The 17,520-nt window shown below is 36.6% G+C and overlaps 6 protein-coding genes across 6 annotated transcripts; 2 read left to right on the top strand and 4 right to left on the bottom strand.

Moving 5' to 3' along the window:
* Positions 1-37: 37 nt before the first annotated feature.
* LOC106453005 (probable protein S-acyltransferase 17) lies at positions 38-2,083 on the bottom strand. The gene is made up of 10 exons (XM_013895219.3): positions 1,876-2,083; positions 1,703-1,796; positions 1,485-1,579; positions 1,220-1,387; positions 1,063-1,135; positions 923-975; positions 748-839; positions 619-671; positions 414-539; positions 38-316 (listed from the first exon to the last, which is right to left on the bottom strand). Exons 1-10 carry the CDS (start codon positions 2,022-2,024, stop codon positions 80-82), a joined length of 1,140 nt encoding a protein of 379 aa, XP_013750673.1. The 5' UTR covers positions 2,025-2,083; the 3' UTR covers positions 38-79.
* A 919-nt stretch (positions 2,084-3,002) lies between these two features.
* On the bottom strand, positions 3,003-5,025 carry LOC106453003 (vicilin-like seed storage protein At2g18540). Its single transcript, XM_013895217.3, has 2 exons — positions 4,819-5,025; positions 3,003-4,733 (listed from the first exon to the last, which is right to left on the bottom strand). The coding sequence occupies exons 1-2, from the start codon at positions 4,860-4,862 to the stop codon at positions 3,155-3,157; spliced, it is 1,623 nt and encodes a 540-aa protein (XP_013750671.1). The 5' UTR covers positions 4,863-5,025; the 3' UTR covers positions 3,003-3,154.
* Positions 5,026-5,844: 819 nt separating this feature from the next.
* On the bottom strand, positions 5,845-8,646 carry LOC106454339 (DNA ligase 1). The gene is made up of 2 exons (XM_013896470.3): positions 8,057-8,646; positions 5,845-7,940 (listed from the first exon to the last, which is right to left on the bottom strand). Exons 1-2 carry the CDS (start codon positions 8,101-8,103, stop codon positions 6,581-6,583), a joined length of 1,407 nt encoding a protein of 468 aa, XP_013751924.1. The 5' UTR covers positions 8,104-8,646; the 3' UTR covers positions 5,845-6,580.
* A 1,047-nt stretch (positions 8,647-9,693) lies between these two features.
* On the top strand, positions 9,694-10,381 carry LOC111206406 (putative defensin-like protein 184). Its single transcript, XM_022703132.2, has 2 exons — positions 9,694-10,064; positions 10,202-10,381. The coding sequence occupies exons 1-2, from the start codon at positions 10,001-10,003 to the stop codon at positions 10,369-10,371; spliced, it is 234 nt and encodes a 77-aa protein (XP_022558853.1). The 5' UTR covers positions 9,694-10,000; the 3' UTR covers positions 10,372-10,381.
* A 589-nt stretch (positions 10,382-10,970) lies between these two features.
* Positions 10,971-12,364, top strand: LOC106453002. The gene is made up of 2 exons (XM_013895215.3): positions 10,971-11,956; positions 12,050-12,364. Exons 1-2 carry the CDS (start codon positions 11,371-11,373, stop codon positions 12,304-12,306), a joined length of 843 nt encoding a protein of 280 aa, XP_013750669.1. The 5' UTR covers positions 10,971-11,370; the 3' UTR covers positions 12,307-12,364.
* Positions 12,365-13,954: 1,590 nt separating this feature from the next.
* On the bottom strand, positions 13,955-16,371 carry LOC106345637 (bifunctional L-3-cyanoalanine synthase/cysteine synthase D1-like). Its single transcript, XM_022703702.2, has 10 exons — positions 15,883-16,371; positions 15,666-15,775; positions 15,497-15,554; positions 15,140-15,403; positions 14,930-15,067; positions 14,769-14,820; positions 14,526-14,605; positions 14,375-14,434; positions 14,220-14,300; positions 13,955-14,114 (listed from the first exon to the last, which is right to left on the bottom strand). Exons 1-10 carry the CDS (start codon positions 15,913-15,915, stop codon positions 14,025-14,027), a joined length of 966 nt encoding a protein of 321 aa, XP_022559423.1. The 5' UTR covers positions 15,916-16,371; the 3' UTR covers positions 13,955-14,024.
* Between the last annotated feature and the right edge of the window lie 1,149 nt (positions 16,372-17,520).

The raw sequence follows: 17,520 nt of genomic DNA on the forward strand, positions 1-17,520 counted from the left end.
TGATAAACAATGACTAAAGTAACCAAAAGCTTGAAAGTAGTTATCTAACTACAGATACAAAAGAGTTTTTAAGTTTCAATTATTCCGACTTCGGTTTTGGTGTATGTTTACAAGAAGTATGTGGTCTTGATGATAAAGGGAAAACAATCTCAGAAAGGTTCTGGAAACTTCCTCTATCATACATATTACGTTTCACAATAGCTTGAGCTTTGGCCTCTGCTTCACAGTACGGCGTTCCAGCCTTGAGAGCCGCAGAGCTTGCCTTTGCTTCACTGAGCTTCTTCCTCAAGCTTATGTACTCTCTCCATTTAAATGTCTGTCCAAAAACACACAAACACCACAAAACTGTTATTTTGGCGAGAGAAAGATGATATGATATATAACTCGGAGAGGGTGATTTTTTTTTAACAAACCTCGTTAGTAGTTGTGTTGGTTAGGCAGAGTTTTAAGTGGTAAGCAAAGAAGCCAGCGAGGAGGAGAGAAACAATGGCTAGAAACACCATCACAAGTATTTGGGTGTTGTATGTACCAGCCAGCCACTGCTTCCAAGATAATTGAAAATTTGATATACACTATTAGATTTTTACATATGAGCAAAGATTGAGAGTTTCTACTAGCCTGTAAAACTCGAGGAGCTAAGTTGCGGAAAGAGTTCTCTACGCCGTAATAGACTGCACAAAAGAGAAAGACTGTAAGTTTAGTAAGATATGATTGTTTTAACACAACAAGGTCATGTTTGATGTGTACCTGTTAAGATATGTACAACACGGAGTTCTTTAACTCGTCCAGCAAGAATAAACCCAATGGCTATTGCTCCATACAAGCAAAGAAGAAAATGCCTACAAAATCACTAAAAGAACTATCAAGTTATCATACAAAACAAAGAATCTTCCAAGTAATTATTCAAAGAATGAAAGGTTACCAAAAGAGGAAAGCCATGAAATATCTAGTATTCCTTTCTCCAATACAGTTATTCTGAAACCGGTAGACGAAAAAGCTCACATCAAGACATGTAAAGAATATAAAAGAAGTAAACAGAGCATGGCGGGCTTAAGCACTAACCATCCAGCCACAGTGATGGTCAAACCGAGCTACACATTGGTTGCATATGCTGCAATGCTTGGATCTAGCTGGCCTGAAAAAAAAAGAGTAAACGCTTAGCACAAATCATATACCGTTCTTTAATTAGCTTACCAAGGAATGTCGTTGATGCACTCACTTTGGGATTCTACAAGTAGAACACTCCTTCTCAGAGTAAATGATATCATCATAAGGGTAAGCAGAGATGTACTGCGAAACATTCGCAGCATTCACGGTACCTGGATCACAAAAGCTTGTCAATAAGAAAAGTATAACACCGACAACAACAGCCAGAAAGCTTGTGTACCTACAACATACAATACAAAGATCCTATGAGGATAACATTTATCATCATACTTAAAATGTTGAAAAGGTAAAAGAAGGAAGGAATGACTCTTAGTTACTTGTGAACATCGCCAATATAGTATCCAGGTATATAGACAAAGGAAGACTTTGCAATCAGAAAGTATACTGGTCCGATAATGGCTATGTATATGATCTACACAAAAAAAAGAAAAAAATAGAGTATAAAGTTTGACACTTTGTGTTAATCACAGGTAAGCATCAAACAGCTACTTAAAATGGATCAAAACAGTACTAAACCAAGAAGAAAGATACAAACTTGCAATATGGGATTAGGACGGTCGCAACAGAACTGCTCCACCGTTAAGACAACGTCCGTACCCTTGGAACCAAACACCATTCCGACAAACCTCCTGCAAGACAGAACACGATCAACTCTAAATAAAAAAAAAAGATTCAAACTTTGAATAAGGTTAGAGGAGGAAGAGTTACAGTAAGTAGTGATAGGCGCCGCGAGTGAGGAAGTAGTGAATCCATTGAAAAGGTGTGCCTTTGAAGATTGGCCATTGACCGCAGAGGAAAGAGATGACCACCGTCAACGTCATGATCCCGTGAACTACCAATAGCCACTGTACCGCCATTGTCGCCTCTCTCTGAGAGAGATGATGATGATCCTCCGATATCGTCGGAAAAGTCAAAAACTCTTTTATATTTGTGGGGGCTTAATATACAGTTTCAGAATATTAGGGGCTGTTTTGAAAATCAGGTAAAACTAAAAGGGTACAATTGCAATATTTTCACTCTCTTAAATAACAGAGCACAACATGCTTTTAAACTAGACCTGCCCATTTTGCCGGGAACCGAGAACCAGAACCGAAACCTTACCAGAAAATACAGGTTCGGATCTAAGCTGAATATTGGATATAATTATTTTGGAGCCGTGGTTCCCGGTTCGGATCCGGATCCTATCCGAGACCCACCCGATCGGATACCCTAAATACCCGAAACTTCTAGTATATATTGGATATATTTGGGTGTTTAGGTATATTTTTGGTATCATAGATATTTTTAAGTTTCAGGATCGGGTATAATTTTGGGTTTCGGGTAAATTTTAGATTTTCAGAAATATATTTAGGATATTTGAATAAAACTTTGAGTATTTTTAGATTTTCGGATTAAACTTCAGGTAAAAACTCGGATATTTTTGGGTTTTTTTTTTGGTATTTCCTTCGGGTATTTTTTCGGGTTTTTGGATATTTACGAGTACTTCAAGTCCTAAATACCAGAATCCGAAATATACCCGAAAATTATAGGTATTTTGCATGTATATAAATTATAGATCCAAACCGACCGGACCTGACAAGAAGCGACCCGAATAGAAATTTTTTAAGTACATGGTTGGATCTAAATGTCTAGGATCCGAAAAACTCAGACCCAACAGGAACCCGACCCGAGGATCCGAATGCCTAGGCCTATTTTAAACTCATAATCTGTTGTAACATAGATCACTTCATGTTTAACAAAACAAACAAAACATAAAAGACACACAGATCCAGTTCCTTATGCATCTTAAGCATATACATAAATACTTAAAAAAGACACATCAGAACACAACATACTAAGAAAAAACGAGAGCAAGAAGATGGACTTGTAATGAAATTCATGATTACAAAAGACTCATGTTTATGTTTGACAAAGCAAATTAAAACATAAAAAGACATATAGAATCAGTTCCTTCTTTGCACTAAACTCAAACTATGCCCCCTCCCCTCTACTCCTCTTGTTTAACCTCAGAAGCCTCAAGATAATCTCTCGGAATAGCAGCAGGGTCTAGCTCGAAAGAGCCAGCTGGGACTCCTTTTCTTTCATCTCCAGTCAATACAAAAGACGGGACTCTATGCGAGAACCTAAGCATCTCATCACATCTCACCATCATTTGCAAGACTCCATTCTGCTCACCGAGCTCGTACACCGACGTGAACCCTTCCACTCTCCCTAGGTACGCCACTCCAATGCCTCCACTGTCCAGCTCAGAGACAACTTGGACGAAGTCGTAACCGTACGGACGCTTTTGCTGCTGCTTCTTCCAGTCTCTGAAGAGAGCCCACGTCTCGCCTTTCCTCGGGTTTATGGTGATGATGCTCTTCTTCTTGCCAGTGTGATCCACCATCAAATGAGAGAACGTCAAGTAGCTCTTTATGGTTCTTTCTCCGTACTTGAATTCACCGCAAGCGATGGGAGTGGAACTGTTCTGTTTTGACTCAAGCCATGTGACTTCCACTTTCATCTTAAGCTCCAGGACTTTCTTGATTTTAGCGTATAGTCGAGGCATGTGGTCTAGAGGATCGTAGAGAGCCCAAACTTGCCCCACGGAGAAAGAGCTCATCGTGTTGTTGAAGTTGTTGAAGTCTGCGTCGAGGCAGTTGTATGGCTCGGGATCCTCATCATCATCAGCTTCATCGTCGTCTGTGGAGTCAAGAATCACACAATCCAAATCTGTTTCCTTCTCTCTATCTTCATGGCTGTGTTCTCCAATGGATTTGAGTCTTTTTACACTGTGAGTGAGAGGATCATTCTCAGCAAAGAGTGATGTCTCAGGTCCATCTCTTGTTCTCTTTCTACTCTTAGTTTGTTTTGATAGCTCCTCAAACTCTTTCTCCTTGCGTTCAAGCTCCTTCTCTTTGCGCTCAAGAGACCTCATCTTGGCTTCAATCTCTTTGGCCTCTGAGTCTTGTCTCAGCTGGAACTGCTCTTCCCTCTTCTCCCTTGATTCAAGTTCCTTCTCCTTTAGCTCAAGCTCCTTCCTCTTCACTTCAACATCTTTGGCTTTGAGCTGAAACTGCTCTTCCCTCTTCTCAAGCTCATTAGTCTTCTCCTTGATGGTTTCATCAAGCAAGCTTTGAGCCTTCTCCCTTGCTTCAACCTCACTCATTATCTCTTCAACCCTCTTCTCCTTTAGCTCAAGTTCCTTCCTCTTCACTTCAACATCTTTGGCTTTGAGTTGAAACTCCTCTTCCCTCTTCTCCATCTCATTACATCTCTCTTGAACGTTCTCACCAAGCTTCCTAACCACCTTCTCCCTCTCTTCATGCTTCTCTTCCCTAACTCGAAACTCTCTCTCTACCACCTCTTCAACCATCTGCATCTCGAGAACAAGCATCAACAACTCCGCCTCCAGAGACCGTCTCAAATCAGATTCCTTTTCTTTCTCCTCCATCTCCAGAGACTGTTTCCTCACGGATTCCACCATCATCTCCTTGTACTCTCTCACCTGACCCGAGAGATCTAGCATCCCAGTAGCTGTCTCTGTAGCATGACTCAAGCACCTTTCCACTAACTCCTCATCCCACCTATAAAGTTTAGTGTTCCCATCAGACAAAAACAGAGAAACTCAAAACACATTCTTATATTTGTCCTAAAAGGAAGAGACTTTACTGATATTCAGGATCCAGCTCCGGCGGTGATGACTCCGGCTCCATTACTTAGCGTTCTCTGTTGAAACTGAAGCAAAAAGTTGGAAACTTTAAGGCTGTGAACAAGAAGAGGGAAGGTCTGGTGAAAGAAAGGAGCTTCCTTTTAGCTTATAGTGAAGAGAGGAGAGAAGAAAGGCAGAGTCTTTTGAGCTTTACTTGAAATGGAAGGGAGAAAGAAAGCACAGACCTTTCTTATTTCGTGCAATTTTTTTGAATTTAAGACCGTTGGATGAAGTTAAGAGATCTTAGCCGTTGGATTGTGAATACAAGATGATGTAAGGTTTTTGCTTTTGACTTGTGTCAATGTTGTACGTAATTTTTGTTGATTCTAGCCGTTGTATTGGGTTTTTTTACTAAAATTTAATTGAGATTTTATTATCTCATTTGTAATTCAAATTTTGCATTTTACTTGAAACCATGGTTTTGAAAACCGGACCGGACCGGCAGGTTGTACTGGTTCGACCGTGACTCGTTGAAGAAACCGAGTCTGGTTTAGTTTAAAACCCGAATTTAAATAAAACCGGCAAAAATCCGGTGACCCGGGTCAATTTCAAAATCAGGTTCTAAAATACTAACATATAATTAATATGTTTTCAGTTGTTATTAAAATTTAATTAGTATTTCAAAATTAATATTTGAATATCACTATTTAATTAGTTTTTTAAATTTTATTTCATAAGAAATGATGTAAAAACATATTTTTAGATCTCATGTACTATTCTTATTTTGCCATATTTATAAAAATTGGAATTTTAATTGTAAGAAAAAATAAATACGATAATCTGAACGGTCAATTATTTGATTTTTTGTACCTATACCGAGTCGGTATCCTGTCCGGTTTTCAAAATATTGCTTGAAACAAATCAAAAGAACTAAGACAATGATTTAAACAAAAAATTAAAATATATATATGTAAGAATCAGTTTCACTATCCCAACATTCATCTTATGTTACCATAATGGTCTAGAAGCAATCAAACAAACAGAAAAGCTCAAAGACCATAACAAGCAAATGAAGCAAAAAGAAAGTTCACATGCTTGATCAAACTCGATCACTTGACCAGTAACCATTGAACATCAAACCAAACCAATCATGCAAAACAACCAGGTTACAAGCCAGCTCTTGTTGATAACAGAGGCCTATTATATTCTTGAGCCGAGGATCAACTCTGTCATCTTCTTGTGAGCTTGACTTTGCCCAAGTGAACTTATTATAGTCAGAAGAATACCTCTCCCATATTCCGTTTCACAATAGCTTCAGCTTGGGCCTCTGATTCATCATGGTCATGGGCAGATGATATCTTCCACAAAGCACCAAAGCATTTGCGTTTCTTCACTTTCACTTTGGTAAGCATTCACGTTTCCTCATTAATATTCACTAGCTAAACCACTCAAGACCCTCTTAACAGCAAGTATGAATTACCAACATCAAATAGCTATTAGATTCATTAGGGGCTGATTTGAAAATTATGTAAATTAAAAGGGTACAATAAGCAAATACTTTCCTTCACAAAATGAGAGCAAATAACTCATTCCTCTCATTTCTTGTAATGAAAACTCATCACACACATTGTAAACCTGTTGTTAGATCAAATACAAAAAAGCTTCATGTTTCACCAAAACAAACTAAACATAAACGACACAGATCCATCAGTTCATTGGTGCATCTTCAACATACATAAAATACTTTTAAAAAAAAAAAGACACATCAGACTTGCACTGAACTTAAACTCTCTCTTGTTTAACCTTCAAATCTTCAAGACAGTCTTTAGGAATAGCAGCAGGGTCAAGCTCGAAAGAGCCAGCAGGGACACCTTTTCTTTCATCTCCAGTCAATACAAAAGATGGAACTCTATGCGAAAACCTAAGCATCTCATCAGACGGTATCATCATTTTGAAGCAATCATGTTGCTCAGCGAGCTCGTACACTGAAGTGAATCCCACCACTTTTCCTAGATAAGCCACTCCAACGCCGTGATCACTGTCCAGCTCAGACTCGATTTGGACAAAGTCATATCTATACAGACGCTTGTGCTGCTGCTGCTCCTTCTTCCAATCTCTGAAAAGAGCCCACGTCTCTCCTTTCCTCGGGTTTATGGAGACGGTCTTCTTGCCGGTTCTGACGTGATGCATCTCATGAGAAAACATCAAGTGGCTGCTTGTGGTTTTGTCACCGTACTTGAATTCACCACAAGCGATTGGAACTGGCTTCTTGTTTGCTGCTTTTGATTCAAGCCATCTAATGCCAACTCTCAGCTGAGGTTTCAGAACTTTCCTGATCCGAGCGTAGTAGCGAGGCATTTCATCTGAAGGATCATAGAGAGCCCATATTTGTCCCACAGCGGAAGAGCTTATTGTGTTGTTGTTGAAACTGTTGAAGTCTGCATCAGGACAAGAGTATGGCTCAGGATCCTTCTCTTTAGCATCATGTTTGTGTTTTTTTCTAATGAGGCAATCTTCATCTATATCATCCTTCTCAGCTAGTTCATCTCTGGATCTCTTTCTACTCTTTGCTCGTTTATCCAATTCTCTCTTCTTCTTCTTCCCTTTGAGTAGTTCCTCTCTTTCTTCAAGCTGCTTCTCCTTGAGCTCAAGAGAATGCCTTTTCACTTCAATCTCTCTAGCTTCTGCTTCTTGTCTCTGGTTCCTCTTCTCAATCTCAGTAGATTCCTCCTTCATGGTCTCATCATGCAACCTCATCAGCTCTTCAAAGTTCTTCTCCTTGACCTCTAGAGACTTCCTCTTCACTTCTAACTCCTCTTCCCTCTTCTTCAGCTCATTCTCCCTCGCTTCAAGCTCCTCTTTCTTCACTTGAACCTCTTGCTTCAGCTCCTCATGCTGAGCTACCGCTTCTTCGGTCTGCATCTCGAGAGTCAACATCATCACATGTGTTTCCAGAGAGTGCTTCATATCCGATTCCTCCTCTTTCTTCTTAGCCTCTAGTACATGGTTCCTCACAGTTTCCTCCATCAATGCATAAGCCTCCTCGTATTCTTTCCACTGACGCTTTAAATCGACAACCTCTAAAGCCTGCTCTGTAACCTGAGTCATGAACCGTTCTATTGACCCTTGATCCATCGTGACCCTAAAGTTTAGAGACCCCATCAAACAAACAAACAAACAGAAACGAGCTAAGTAAACCATGGGAGAGACCAAACACTAACAAGTTCCTCTACGGGCACTAAAAGTTAGAAGCTTTACCGATGTTCAAGACCTAACGTCACTGGATCCTGCTGCCCGGGTTCCATGGTCTTGACTTCAGAGTTAAGACAAACGCAAAAAAAGATCGAAACTTTGGGTTTGAACAAGGAGGAGGAAGAAGAGATAAAGGTCTGAGGAGAGAAAAGCTTTTTTTTTTTTGTGTGTGTAAAATGATTTTTTTAGCTTTACTGAGAAGGAAGAGTGGGAGAGGAAGAGACACTTCTTTAAATGGGAGGGAGGAAGAAGAAAAGACTATTATTCTAATTTCGTGCAACGTTTCTTTTATTTCTGACCGTTGGATCAGTTTATGAGACATGAGCCGTTGGATTGTCAATACAGAATGACGTCAGATTGCTTTTGAGTTTTGACTTGTTGACTGAAACTGGATCAATTTACAATTCATTGAGATTAAATCTTAATTTTTTAAAAAAAATTTTTATAACTAATTATTAAATAACCTTACAAGAAACAGCCTACAGAGTTATGAAAAATTAATGTTTCTAGAGAAATTTGTTCATGAAAATTATTGTTATAGGTAATTGTTATGTTTTTCAATATATAGTAGTAAAAAACATAACATATTTTTCAGAATGAAAAACAGAGTGAAAATAAGTTTCCTATAACATAAAAAATAAAGATAAAAACAACGATTGAAATTTAACTTATGTGTGTGTTTTAATGTTTATAGACAAAATTGACCTTTTAAATTATTATATGTGCTATTAAGAAATAAGAAAGTACTCAAATAGGCAAAACATCATATGTATATTTGCTTTGACTAAGAATTAATATACGAATATATATATATGCGTTATAAAAAAAGAATATATATATTTACTTTGACTAAAAATATTAGAAAGATTGTAATGTCATCAATGTGTTTTATTTAATATTTCTAACAAAATTATTCAAGAGATAGTTTATTTAAGTTGGTAATAAGAAATAAACTAGATATTAACCCGCACATCCGTGCGTATATATTTATATTTTTAAATTAATATTTAAAATATAAAATATGTTATAAAGATATATATCTAATATTAAATTTATGTATATAATTTTTATTTTGAAAATTTTTATTTGTTGAAATTTCTTTGATGATATTGTACAAATCATATATTAATGAAGTATTTTTGTTTATTAATTTAAAATGCAACATCAAAATTAATAGTTTAATTTTAAACATTAGTTTTATATGAATTAATAAAAAAAATTATTAGCTTCTTTGTTTAGAAATGTTTATTTTCGAAATGTTTTATGTGAATAAATTAAATTATTTTTGTTATATTTTAAAATATTTTTTATTTAATATATTATATTTCAGTTTAATATTTTTATTTTTACTAAAAATATCAACATAAAATGTTACAACCAATAAAATATTATTTATTTTGTTTTATATAAAAATTTAATTTTATAATTTAAAAAAAATTGGGCTATACTATTTAATTTCAAAATTAGTTACTGGAATATATAAAATATGGTCTATATTAAATATGATAAACAATCAAATGATAATTAACTAATGACAATATATTTATCTTTTCTTAGAAATGTTATTGTTTAGATATATATTGTTTTTTTAAGAAAATATCATATATATGAGTAATTTTAGGATGTTTAGTTAAATTTCTAATGAATGGTCTAACATAGACTTGTGTATGGTAGATAAAAAATATGACTATATTTTAATAGAATAGATTAAAAAGCTACGTAGTAATTAAGTAATAAGACATTAATATAAAAAATATACAGTATATGCATTTACTTTGAGTCTTTGACTAGGAGTTACACATTTACTTTGCCTAGGAATTAAATATTACGTTTGACTACAAAATTAACATTTGCTTTGTGTGCCTATAAATAAAGCCGAAAGATAGATCATCAGATAAAGCCTATTCTCTTCAATCATCTCAAACCCAAAGAAAATATATAAAAAAAAAAATGAAGATCTCTTTCTCTTCTGTTCTCTTTGTACTTATGATTGTTTTCATCATTTCTTCTTCAGGTAAAATTTTATTATTTGCTTAGAAAGTTTCGTTACAAACAAAAACTTTGTTGTATACTTAGGTTAACTGAAAATTTTGTTAACGTAAATGTAAATGTTTGTTTTTGTTTTATTTTTGTTACGATTTTAATTAATAGGTAACAAGAAAATGGTAGGAGAAGCAAAAGACTGTTTTCAAACGTGGACGTGTGAAGGAGGAAGGAAATGCAGAGAAAAGTGCGCAGCTAAATACAAAGGGATTGGAAGGTGTGATGAGATCACTGCTCCTATAGTTCCTCCCCAATGTAATTGCTATTATCCTTGCTAATATATCTATATCTACAACAAATAATGCTTCTTCTATATTAATAGTTAGTTTGTACACGTTTTATGATGATAAAAAAAATTTGTAAACGTTTTATCTGTTAAATTTTGTGTGATTCAAAGCATAAATAATTATCTCAAAGATGAATGATGTGTTTGTCTATAGTCTCTTGCCATTCGATCTACCTCTTCTCACACAATTTTCAATCCAAATTGTTGATGAAAATTAATAATAATTTAATGTTTCGACGTATTATTGGGAAAATTGAATTTGATCGAGAAATAATCGTATTAAGTATCAAGTTTCGAAACCAGAGAAAATAATAATATTGTTATTACGAATTTTATTACACATCAATTCACACAGAAAAATTGTAATCCAAGGAGTAATATTTATTTTATATATTCAGAGTTCAGAAAATTAAAAGTATCAAACAGAATATGGTGCAATCTGCTTCATTCAAATGCCATATTCTCTGCTTCACATCTCACCGAGTGGAATAATGAGTTGATATGTAACGTTAACCGAAGTATTTTTCTTAAACATCTGGTCTGACTTTTGGTTTAGGAAGGGAAGACTTATGTAACTGGAGTTACAAAGTAATAGCTCTGTTTCACTTACAACTATGAGCCTTCCAGCGTTTTCTGGACGTTTTGCCACCTTAATTGCAGCGGCTGCAGCAGCTCCAGAAGATATTCCAACCTGCCAGACCATAACTTTGATCTGAAACATTGGCTTTCTACGGTTTAGACCAAAAAAAGAATTAATAAACTGACAGATTATATAGTCTTAACAACACCGGCTCGATAAGGAGTTCGCCCTAGAGACCTTGCTCTCTCTGGCACGAAGACCAAGACGGCCACAACTACAGGATGAGATCTCCCTCCGACGTCTTCTCCGGTGACAGTTCTTGCCTCTGAAGTTTCCGTCTCCTCCTCTTCGTCCGTGCCGTTTCTGAGTTTTGCTCCGATTGTCATCTCCCCACCTTCTCTCCCAACACCGATGACTCAACGTTTGCAGTTCCAACCAGGGTCTTCTCCTCGGCGAACCTCTCTTCTCCGAAACCTCAATCCCCGTCCACCTCCGGAGCCTCCGGATCCACCGGATCGAGTACCTCCGCATCGTTTTCGCTCAGTGTTCCTCCGTTCAAGTCCAAACTTTATGTCCATCGGAACTCCGGTGGTCCTCTCTGGGTTGAAGGTTTCTTCGACTGTTTTGTTCTCCGGAAAATCCCAGACAATGAAGCTAGTTGCTTTCCATGCTCGCTGTATCACCCTTGCCGGCCCGCGTCCTCTACATTTCAGATCCGTGAGTCAAACTCTCAGATCTGTACATCTCAACCTTTCTTCCTCAGTGCTTCTCCGGCTCGAAAATCCATGCCATCAACCAACGCAAACATACCTTCTCTCACAACTGTTGGCGTCCGATGTAGGTGGGAATCCACTCCGGCCTCCAGCTCTGAACTATATGTTTCCAAATCTGGCGACCGATGTAGGTGGGAATCCACTCCGGCGTCCAGCTTTGAGCCATCAAAAGCTAGTAATGTCATGTTGTCGCACAACTCTCACCTCCTCTTCTGTTGTGGAGAGTACTTCACTACCATGCCTCCTTTCTATTTTCTCGGATTCTTTTCCGAGCTTTAGTTTCAGTTTACTCACCGGTTTGTTACCTTGTGGAGCAGTCTGTACGGGGCCTGAAGGTGCAATCGAGACTACTTCGGTTTCTCTCGTTGGTGAAGACTGTTTCTCAACGTCACTTGTGACTATCTCTCAGCTGTCCGACTTTGTCGTGAAAGCTTTATCGACGCATTCAAGCTTGGCTTTGAATTCGCTGTCAACTTCATATGAAGATTTATCATGCTTAGTTCTATTCGCTATTGTAGTTCATGAATTATTTTCAAGAGGATGTTTAATTCCGTCTTGGCTTTGTAGTTTTTGAATTTGAATCTAATGAAAGTTTGTGTTTCAAAAAAAAAAAAAAACTGACAGATTATACCCGTAATCCTTCTTTCAGGGCAAGAAGTCTGGCTGTTTCAATTGCTTCCACTCCTGGCACCTGAAACATTAGAAAGATATCGCAAACTTTGACATCTCATTTAAGAGATAAAAACAGATTAAATAAGAAAACTCAGCTACACATTACTTGAATGATTTCATCAAGAACGATCAAATCCAAATTGTCTGGGATGATTCCAGCCCCAATACCTTGGAAGTGTAGACCTAAGTGATCACAAGAAACTCCGCGGATTAATGATGGTTTATTCATTTTGGTAATAAGAAATAAAATAAAAAAAAATTCTCAAATGAGTAAGACCTATAAGAATATATTAGCCCTGTTCTTTTAAGGAACGCAGCGTTAGCGGCCAACGTCAAAAATTATAGGTTACTTTTTCCCTAAGTATGTGGAGAGCAAGTCAACGACACCGGAAAATTAAACGCAACGGCCATAAAAACAGCCGTAACAACCAATTCAGTTGACGCTGTTTTTTTCAGCGATCGGATAAACACCGGCAATACCCATAAAAATAGTCGTTGCGTCAATTATTTCTTCTTCCGCGATGGATGAAGAAGGAAATCATTAACAAATTTAATCGCTGACGCCAACCGCAGCGGCTTCGAAAAGAAAAGGGCTATTATATGTATATTTAGTTTGACTAGGAATTACATACTGTATTTACTTTGGCTAGTAATTAATATTACATTGACTAGAAATTACATGCTAAATGCGATATTTACCTATAAATTCAAACGTAATCCCAAAATGGTAGATCATCAATCATCTCCATTCTCCAATCATATCAAACCCAAACAAAATTTTCAAAAAAAATGATGACCTCTTCCTCATCTGTCCTCTTCATTTTCACGGTCGTTTTCATCATTTCTTCTTCAGGTAGAGTTTTATTATTTGCATAGAAAATTTATCTACAAAAATGGAATGACAAACCTTACTGAGAATGTAAATGTTTCTTTTTGTTCTATTTGTAACGATTATATAGGAAACAAGAAAATGGTAGGAGAAGCAGGGGACTGTTATGAATGGTGGACGTGTAAAGGAGAAGAGCAATGCAGAGGAAAGTGCAAGGATGAATACAAAGGAATTGGAAGGTGTGATGAATTGAGCCCTGGTCCTGGAATTCCTCGAGGCTGTAATTGCAATTATTATTGCAAATATCCCCCAATGTAATTGCTTTTATCCTTGCAAACATCTCTATATATTCAACAAATAATGTATTTCTATATTAATCATTTGTAAACCTTTTATCTATCTATCTATTTTTACCCAAAAAAACCTTTTATCTATAAAATCTTATGTGCTTAAAAAAAAAACCTATCTCAAAGGTGAAATCTGTGAGTGTTTTGTCTATAGTTCAATCAAAATTGTCTAGTGAACTAATTCAACGTATTATCTCGAAAATGGAATTTGATTGAGCAATAATCGTATGAAATATCAAGTTTTTAAGCCAAATCAAACCACAGAGAGACAATAATATTGTTATTACCGTTTTTTTTTTTTTTTTACATTATAACCGATTTTATTATACACCAATTCACACAGAAAATTTGTAAACTTAATAATTTTTAAAAAATAATCTTTATATTTATATTTTCGGAGTTGAGAAAGTGAAAAATATCAAATAGAATATCGTTCAGTCTGCTTCATTCAAATGTCATACTCTCTGCTTCACGTCTCACGGAGTCGAATAATTCAGTTGATATGTAACGTTCCCCACCGCTTGGGAAAACCACCTGAAAACCGGACAATAACCAATTTATTTTTCTTTAAGATCCGGTCTAGTTTTTGGTTAAGGAATCAAACACTTATGTAAAGTAATAACTCTCTGTTTCACTTACAACTATGAGCTTCCCAGCGTTTTCTGGACGTTTTGCCACCTTAATGGCAGCGGCTGCAGCAGCACCAGAAGATATTCCAACCTGCTAGACGTTAAAATTTGATCAGAAACGTTGGCTTTTTAGTTTATTAAACCGGTTAAACCGACAGACTGTACCAGTAATCCTTCTTTCAGGGCAATAAGTCTGGCTGTTTCAATTGCTTCCAGGCCTGGCACCTGAAACATTTCAAAGATATCTCAGACTATGACATTTAATTGCATGTTTTTACGAAGAGAAAGCAAGATAAAATTATCTGCTACACATTACTTGAATGATTTCATCAACAATGCTGAAATCCAAATTGTCTGGGATGATTCCAGCACCAATACCTTGGATCAAATGTAGACCTAAAGAAAAGCCAAAAAACGTGTTGATCAAGAAAAAAGTTTTGACAGCAAGAAAATCCACGGATTAAAATGGTTTTATTACTTGATCTAGTTTACATGGCAGCCAACAAAAAAAAAAGTTTTATTTAGGTATTAATGTTAACACTCAAGAAGCAACTCTTACGCGGTTTACATCCACTGAGTACAGCACTTTCTTTAGGTTCCACCGCGTATACCTGTTGTATCAAACAAGTGCTCGTAAAACAAAAAAAAAAAAATGTTCTTTCCAAAAAAAAAAATGTTTCTCATGTTATGATTTTGGACTTGTAAATATAAGTTTTATACCTTGAAGTCTTTTTTCTTCTCCTTGAGGAACTTACCTGCTCCAGAGATCGTTCCACCGGTCCCAACACCGCCCACCAGTATATCTACTTCCCCTGCAGAGTCTCTCCATATCTCTGGACCAGTGGTTCGATAATGAGTCTGCATTAAAAACAAAAAAGAAAAAGATATAACGAAAGAGAGAGAGGTATAAGGAAAGTCCATAATATATACTTGTGGGTTTGCAGGATTCTTGAACTGATGAAGTATGATACCATCTGGAGTTTTGCTTAATATCTCGTTGGCTTTTTCGTATAATCCTTTGACGCCTCTCCTCGGATCTGTGAGGTGAACGTCAGCACCTAATGCTATCAGAACTGTCTTTCTCTCGAGGCTCATTGTTTGAGGAAGTGTGAGGACAACTTTGTAACCTCTTGCTGCCCCGACAAAGGCTAAACCGATCCCGGTGTTACCAGAAGTTGGCTCAATCAATGTGCTCTGAAGTGATAGTAGTAGTAGTAATTATTCACCATGACTTAAAGCTACAATGTTTAAGTAAAAAATACGAATTGTATGATCTAATGGTTATACCTTTCCGGGAGTAATCAAACCCTTGTCTTCTGCATCTTTGATCATACCATAAGCGATTCTAGCAAACGGAAAATATCATTCAATTTAAAAAAAAACCAAGAAGACTTCTAAGATATGACTTGTAGCAAACAAGAGAGAGAGTTTATTTAAGTTATATATATATATATACCGTTCCTTGACACTAGAGCAAGGCTCCATCATCTCAAGCTTTGCGGCTATACGTGCAACACAACCATCTACGATGTTATTCAGGTACACCATTGGAGTGTTACCTATCAACTGTCACATAACGCATAGAACCAATCACATGGAACTAAGTGGAGCAGAGAAACTTAGAACGTGGCCGTTACAACTGATGGAAAAAGTTCATAAGATTTCAGATTTACTTGAGTCACGTCATCCTTGATAGAGCACTCCATGCTAATAAAAGTTCCTGCAAGAGTTAAATACCCAATCAGCTATTGTGTAAGAAACAAGGCAGTGTCAGCTTTAAAACTGCTTCAGATCCGAATCAGTGGATTGAAAACGAGACAATGTATCATTTAAAAAACTCAAACTAGAAAAATGAAAACCAGAGTAGAACACAGGTTGAACAGCAGAAAAACATGAGTGTATCACAAACTAATTCAAAAGATGTAACAAATGATGTATCTCAGCGAGTAATGCAAAGCATGCATTGGTGTTCTTAAGAGGAAAATCAAACCTAAAGAGGAGAAATTATTCAAGTTGGAAAATTTAGGAAGGAAAAGAGAATGATATAAATATATCACCAAGTACACTGTATGCATCAATGATTGCCACGTACAATATATAATTAACACAGCGCATGATACTCGTGATGAATACTTTAATCAAGAAAACATATTTTTTAGCAGTATTCGTTGTAAATTCGTCGTAAACGGGGTGTTACGACGAATTAACGTCGAAAGACGTTTCGTTGTTAAACGTCCATCGTAACGGAGGTTTCGTCGTAAACGACTCGTTACGTTTACGACGAAATATATTCCTCGTAAAGCGCAGGGAAATGATTCGTCGTAAACGCCACGTAAGACTTCGTCGTAAAGCCCACGTAATTATTTCGATGTAAAGCAAACGTAAATACTTTCGTTGTAAATCACTCGTAAACATTTCGATGTAAAATCCTCGTAAATATTTCGATGTTAATCACTCGTAAACATTCGATGTAAACTCCATGTAATGTTTACGAGGAGTTTACATCGTTTCTTATTATATTATTATTAATTAGTATATAATAGATTTTAATTTATATTTAATATTCAGAATTTAAAATAATTTAAATTTTAAAACAAAATATGAAATTGGAAAACATATTTTTAAAAAGTCATACAATAATATTTAAATTCATAATACAAACAGAAAAAAAACTACATATTGTCGAAGTAGTTGGTGGGGTTGCTCGGCTGTTGACGGGTTGGATCGGACTCTTGGGGATCTCGTGGTGGCATTCCAAGAGCGGCTCGTCTCTCACTCAACATTCTCTGCATAAACGGGTTTCCCACGGCCATCACGTCTAGCAAATCCTCAATAGAGTCTAAACGAACCTGCTGGCTATCCATTTGAGCCTTCATTTGAGCAGTCTCTTCATCCCGTCTCGAAGTGTATGACGAAGTTGCCCTTGCAACTTCGTTAACAGAGCCTATACCGACTATCCGTCCCTTCTTTTTAGGAGCCACCTATAAAATCAAAACATATATTAATATAGTTAATTATGTTAAAATATTTAAAATAATGTAAACTAAAATTTTAAGTTACCTCTTCGAAGATTCTGTCGACCTCTTGGGTGGACAATGTGACTGGTAATCCATCGGGAAACTTCTGGGTTAGTTGCGTCTCCCGTTCTTCAATCCGACCAGCCACTGTTTGGAAGAGTTTCTCAGATGCAGGATCCACAAAAACTCCGTCGGATGTGGCGTGAGTCATCTTGAATAGGTCAGACAGAGAAGGTAAGACTCCTGTCTTCTCGAACTACAAAAAAAAAATTAAATTAAATATTATAAATTATA

This window comes from Brassica napus, chromosome C5 (genome assembly GCF_020379485.1).
Source record: "Brassica napus cultivar Da-Ae chromosome C5, Da-Ae, whole genome shotgun sequence".
In the NCBI taxonomy this organism is placed as follows: Eukaryota; Viridiplantae; Streptophyta; class Magnoliopsida; order Brassicales; family Brassicaceae; genus Brassica; species Brassica napus.

Bases quoted from the DNA above. Each gene is read 5' to 3' on its own strand.
- LOC106453005 (XM_013895219.3), bottom strand. From the start codon at position 2,024: ATGGCGGTACAGTGGCTATTGGTAGTTCACGGGATCATGACGTTGACG. The intron at 976-1,062 runs GTTAGTGCTTAA...TACCGGTTTCAG, and splicing joins ACCATCACTGTGGCTGGATG to AATAACTGTATTGGAGAAAG. The intron at 672-747 runs GTACACATCAAA...TCTTTTGTGCAG, and splicing joins TGTTGTACATATCTTAACAG to TCTATTACGGCGTAGAGAAC.
- LOC106453003 (XM_013895217.3), bottom strand. From the start codon at position 4,862: ATGGAGCCGGAGTCATCACCGCCGGAGCTGGATCCTGAATATCA. The intron at 4,734-4,818 runs GTAAAGTCTCTT...TAAACTTTATAG, and splicing joins GAGCTGGATCCTGAATATCA to GTGGGATGAGGAGTTAGTGG.
- LOC106454339 (XM_013896470.3), bottom strand. From the start codon at position 8,103: ATGGAACCCGGGCAGCAGGATCCAGTGACGTTAGGTCTTGAACATCG. The intron at 7,941-8,056 runs GTAAAGCTTCTA...TCTAAACTTTAG, and splicing joins ACGTTAGGTCTTGAACATCG to GGTCACGATGGATCAAGGGT.
- LOC111206406 (XM_022703132.2), top strand. From the start codon at position 10,001: ATGAAGATCTCTTTCTCTTCTGTTCTCTTTGTACTTATGATTGTTTTC. The intron at 10,065-10,201 runs GTAAAATTTTAT...TTTAATTAATAG, and splicing joins TTTCATCATTTCTTCTTCAG to GTAACAAGAAAATGGTAGGA.
- LOC106453002 (XM_013895215.3), top strand. From the start codon at position 11,371: ATGACTCAACGTTTGCAGTTCCAACCAGGGTCTTCTCCTCGGCGAACC. The intron at 11,957-12,049 runs GTACTTCACTAC...CTTGTGGAGCAG, and splicing joins CTCCTCTTCTGTTGTGGAGA to TCTGTACGGGGCCTGAAGGT.
- LOC106345637 (XM_022703702.2), bottom strand. From the start codon at position 15,915: ATGGAGTGCTCTATCAAGGATGACGTGACTCAA. The intron at 15,555-15,665 runs GTATATATATAT...TCCGTTTGCTAG, and splicing joins TGCTCTAGTGTCAAGGAACG to AATCGCTTATGGTATGATCA. The intron at 14,821-14,929 runs GTATAAAACTTA...TTGATACAACAG, and splicing joins AGAAGAAAAAAGACTTCAAG to GTATACGCGGTGGAACCTAA.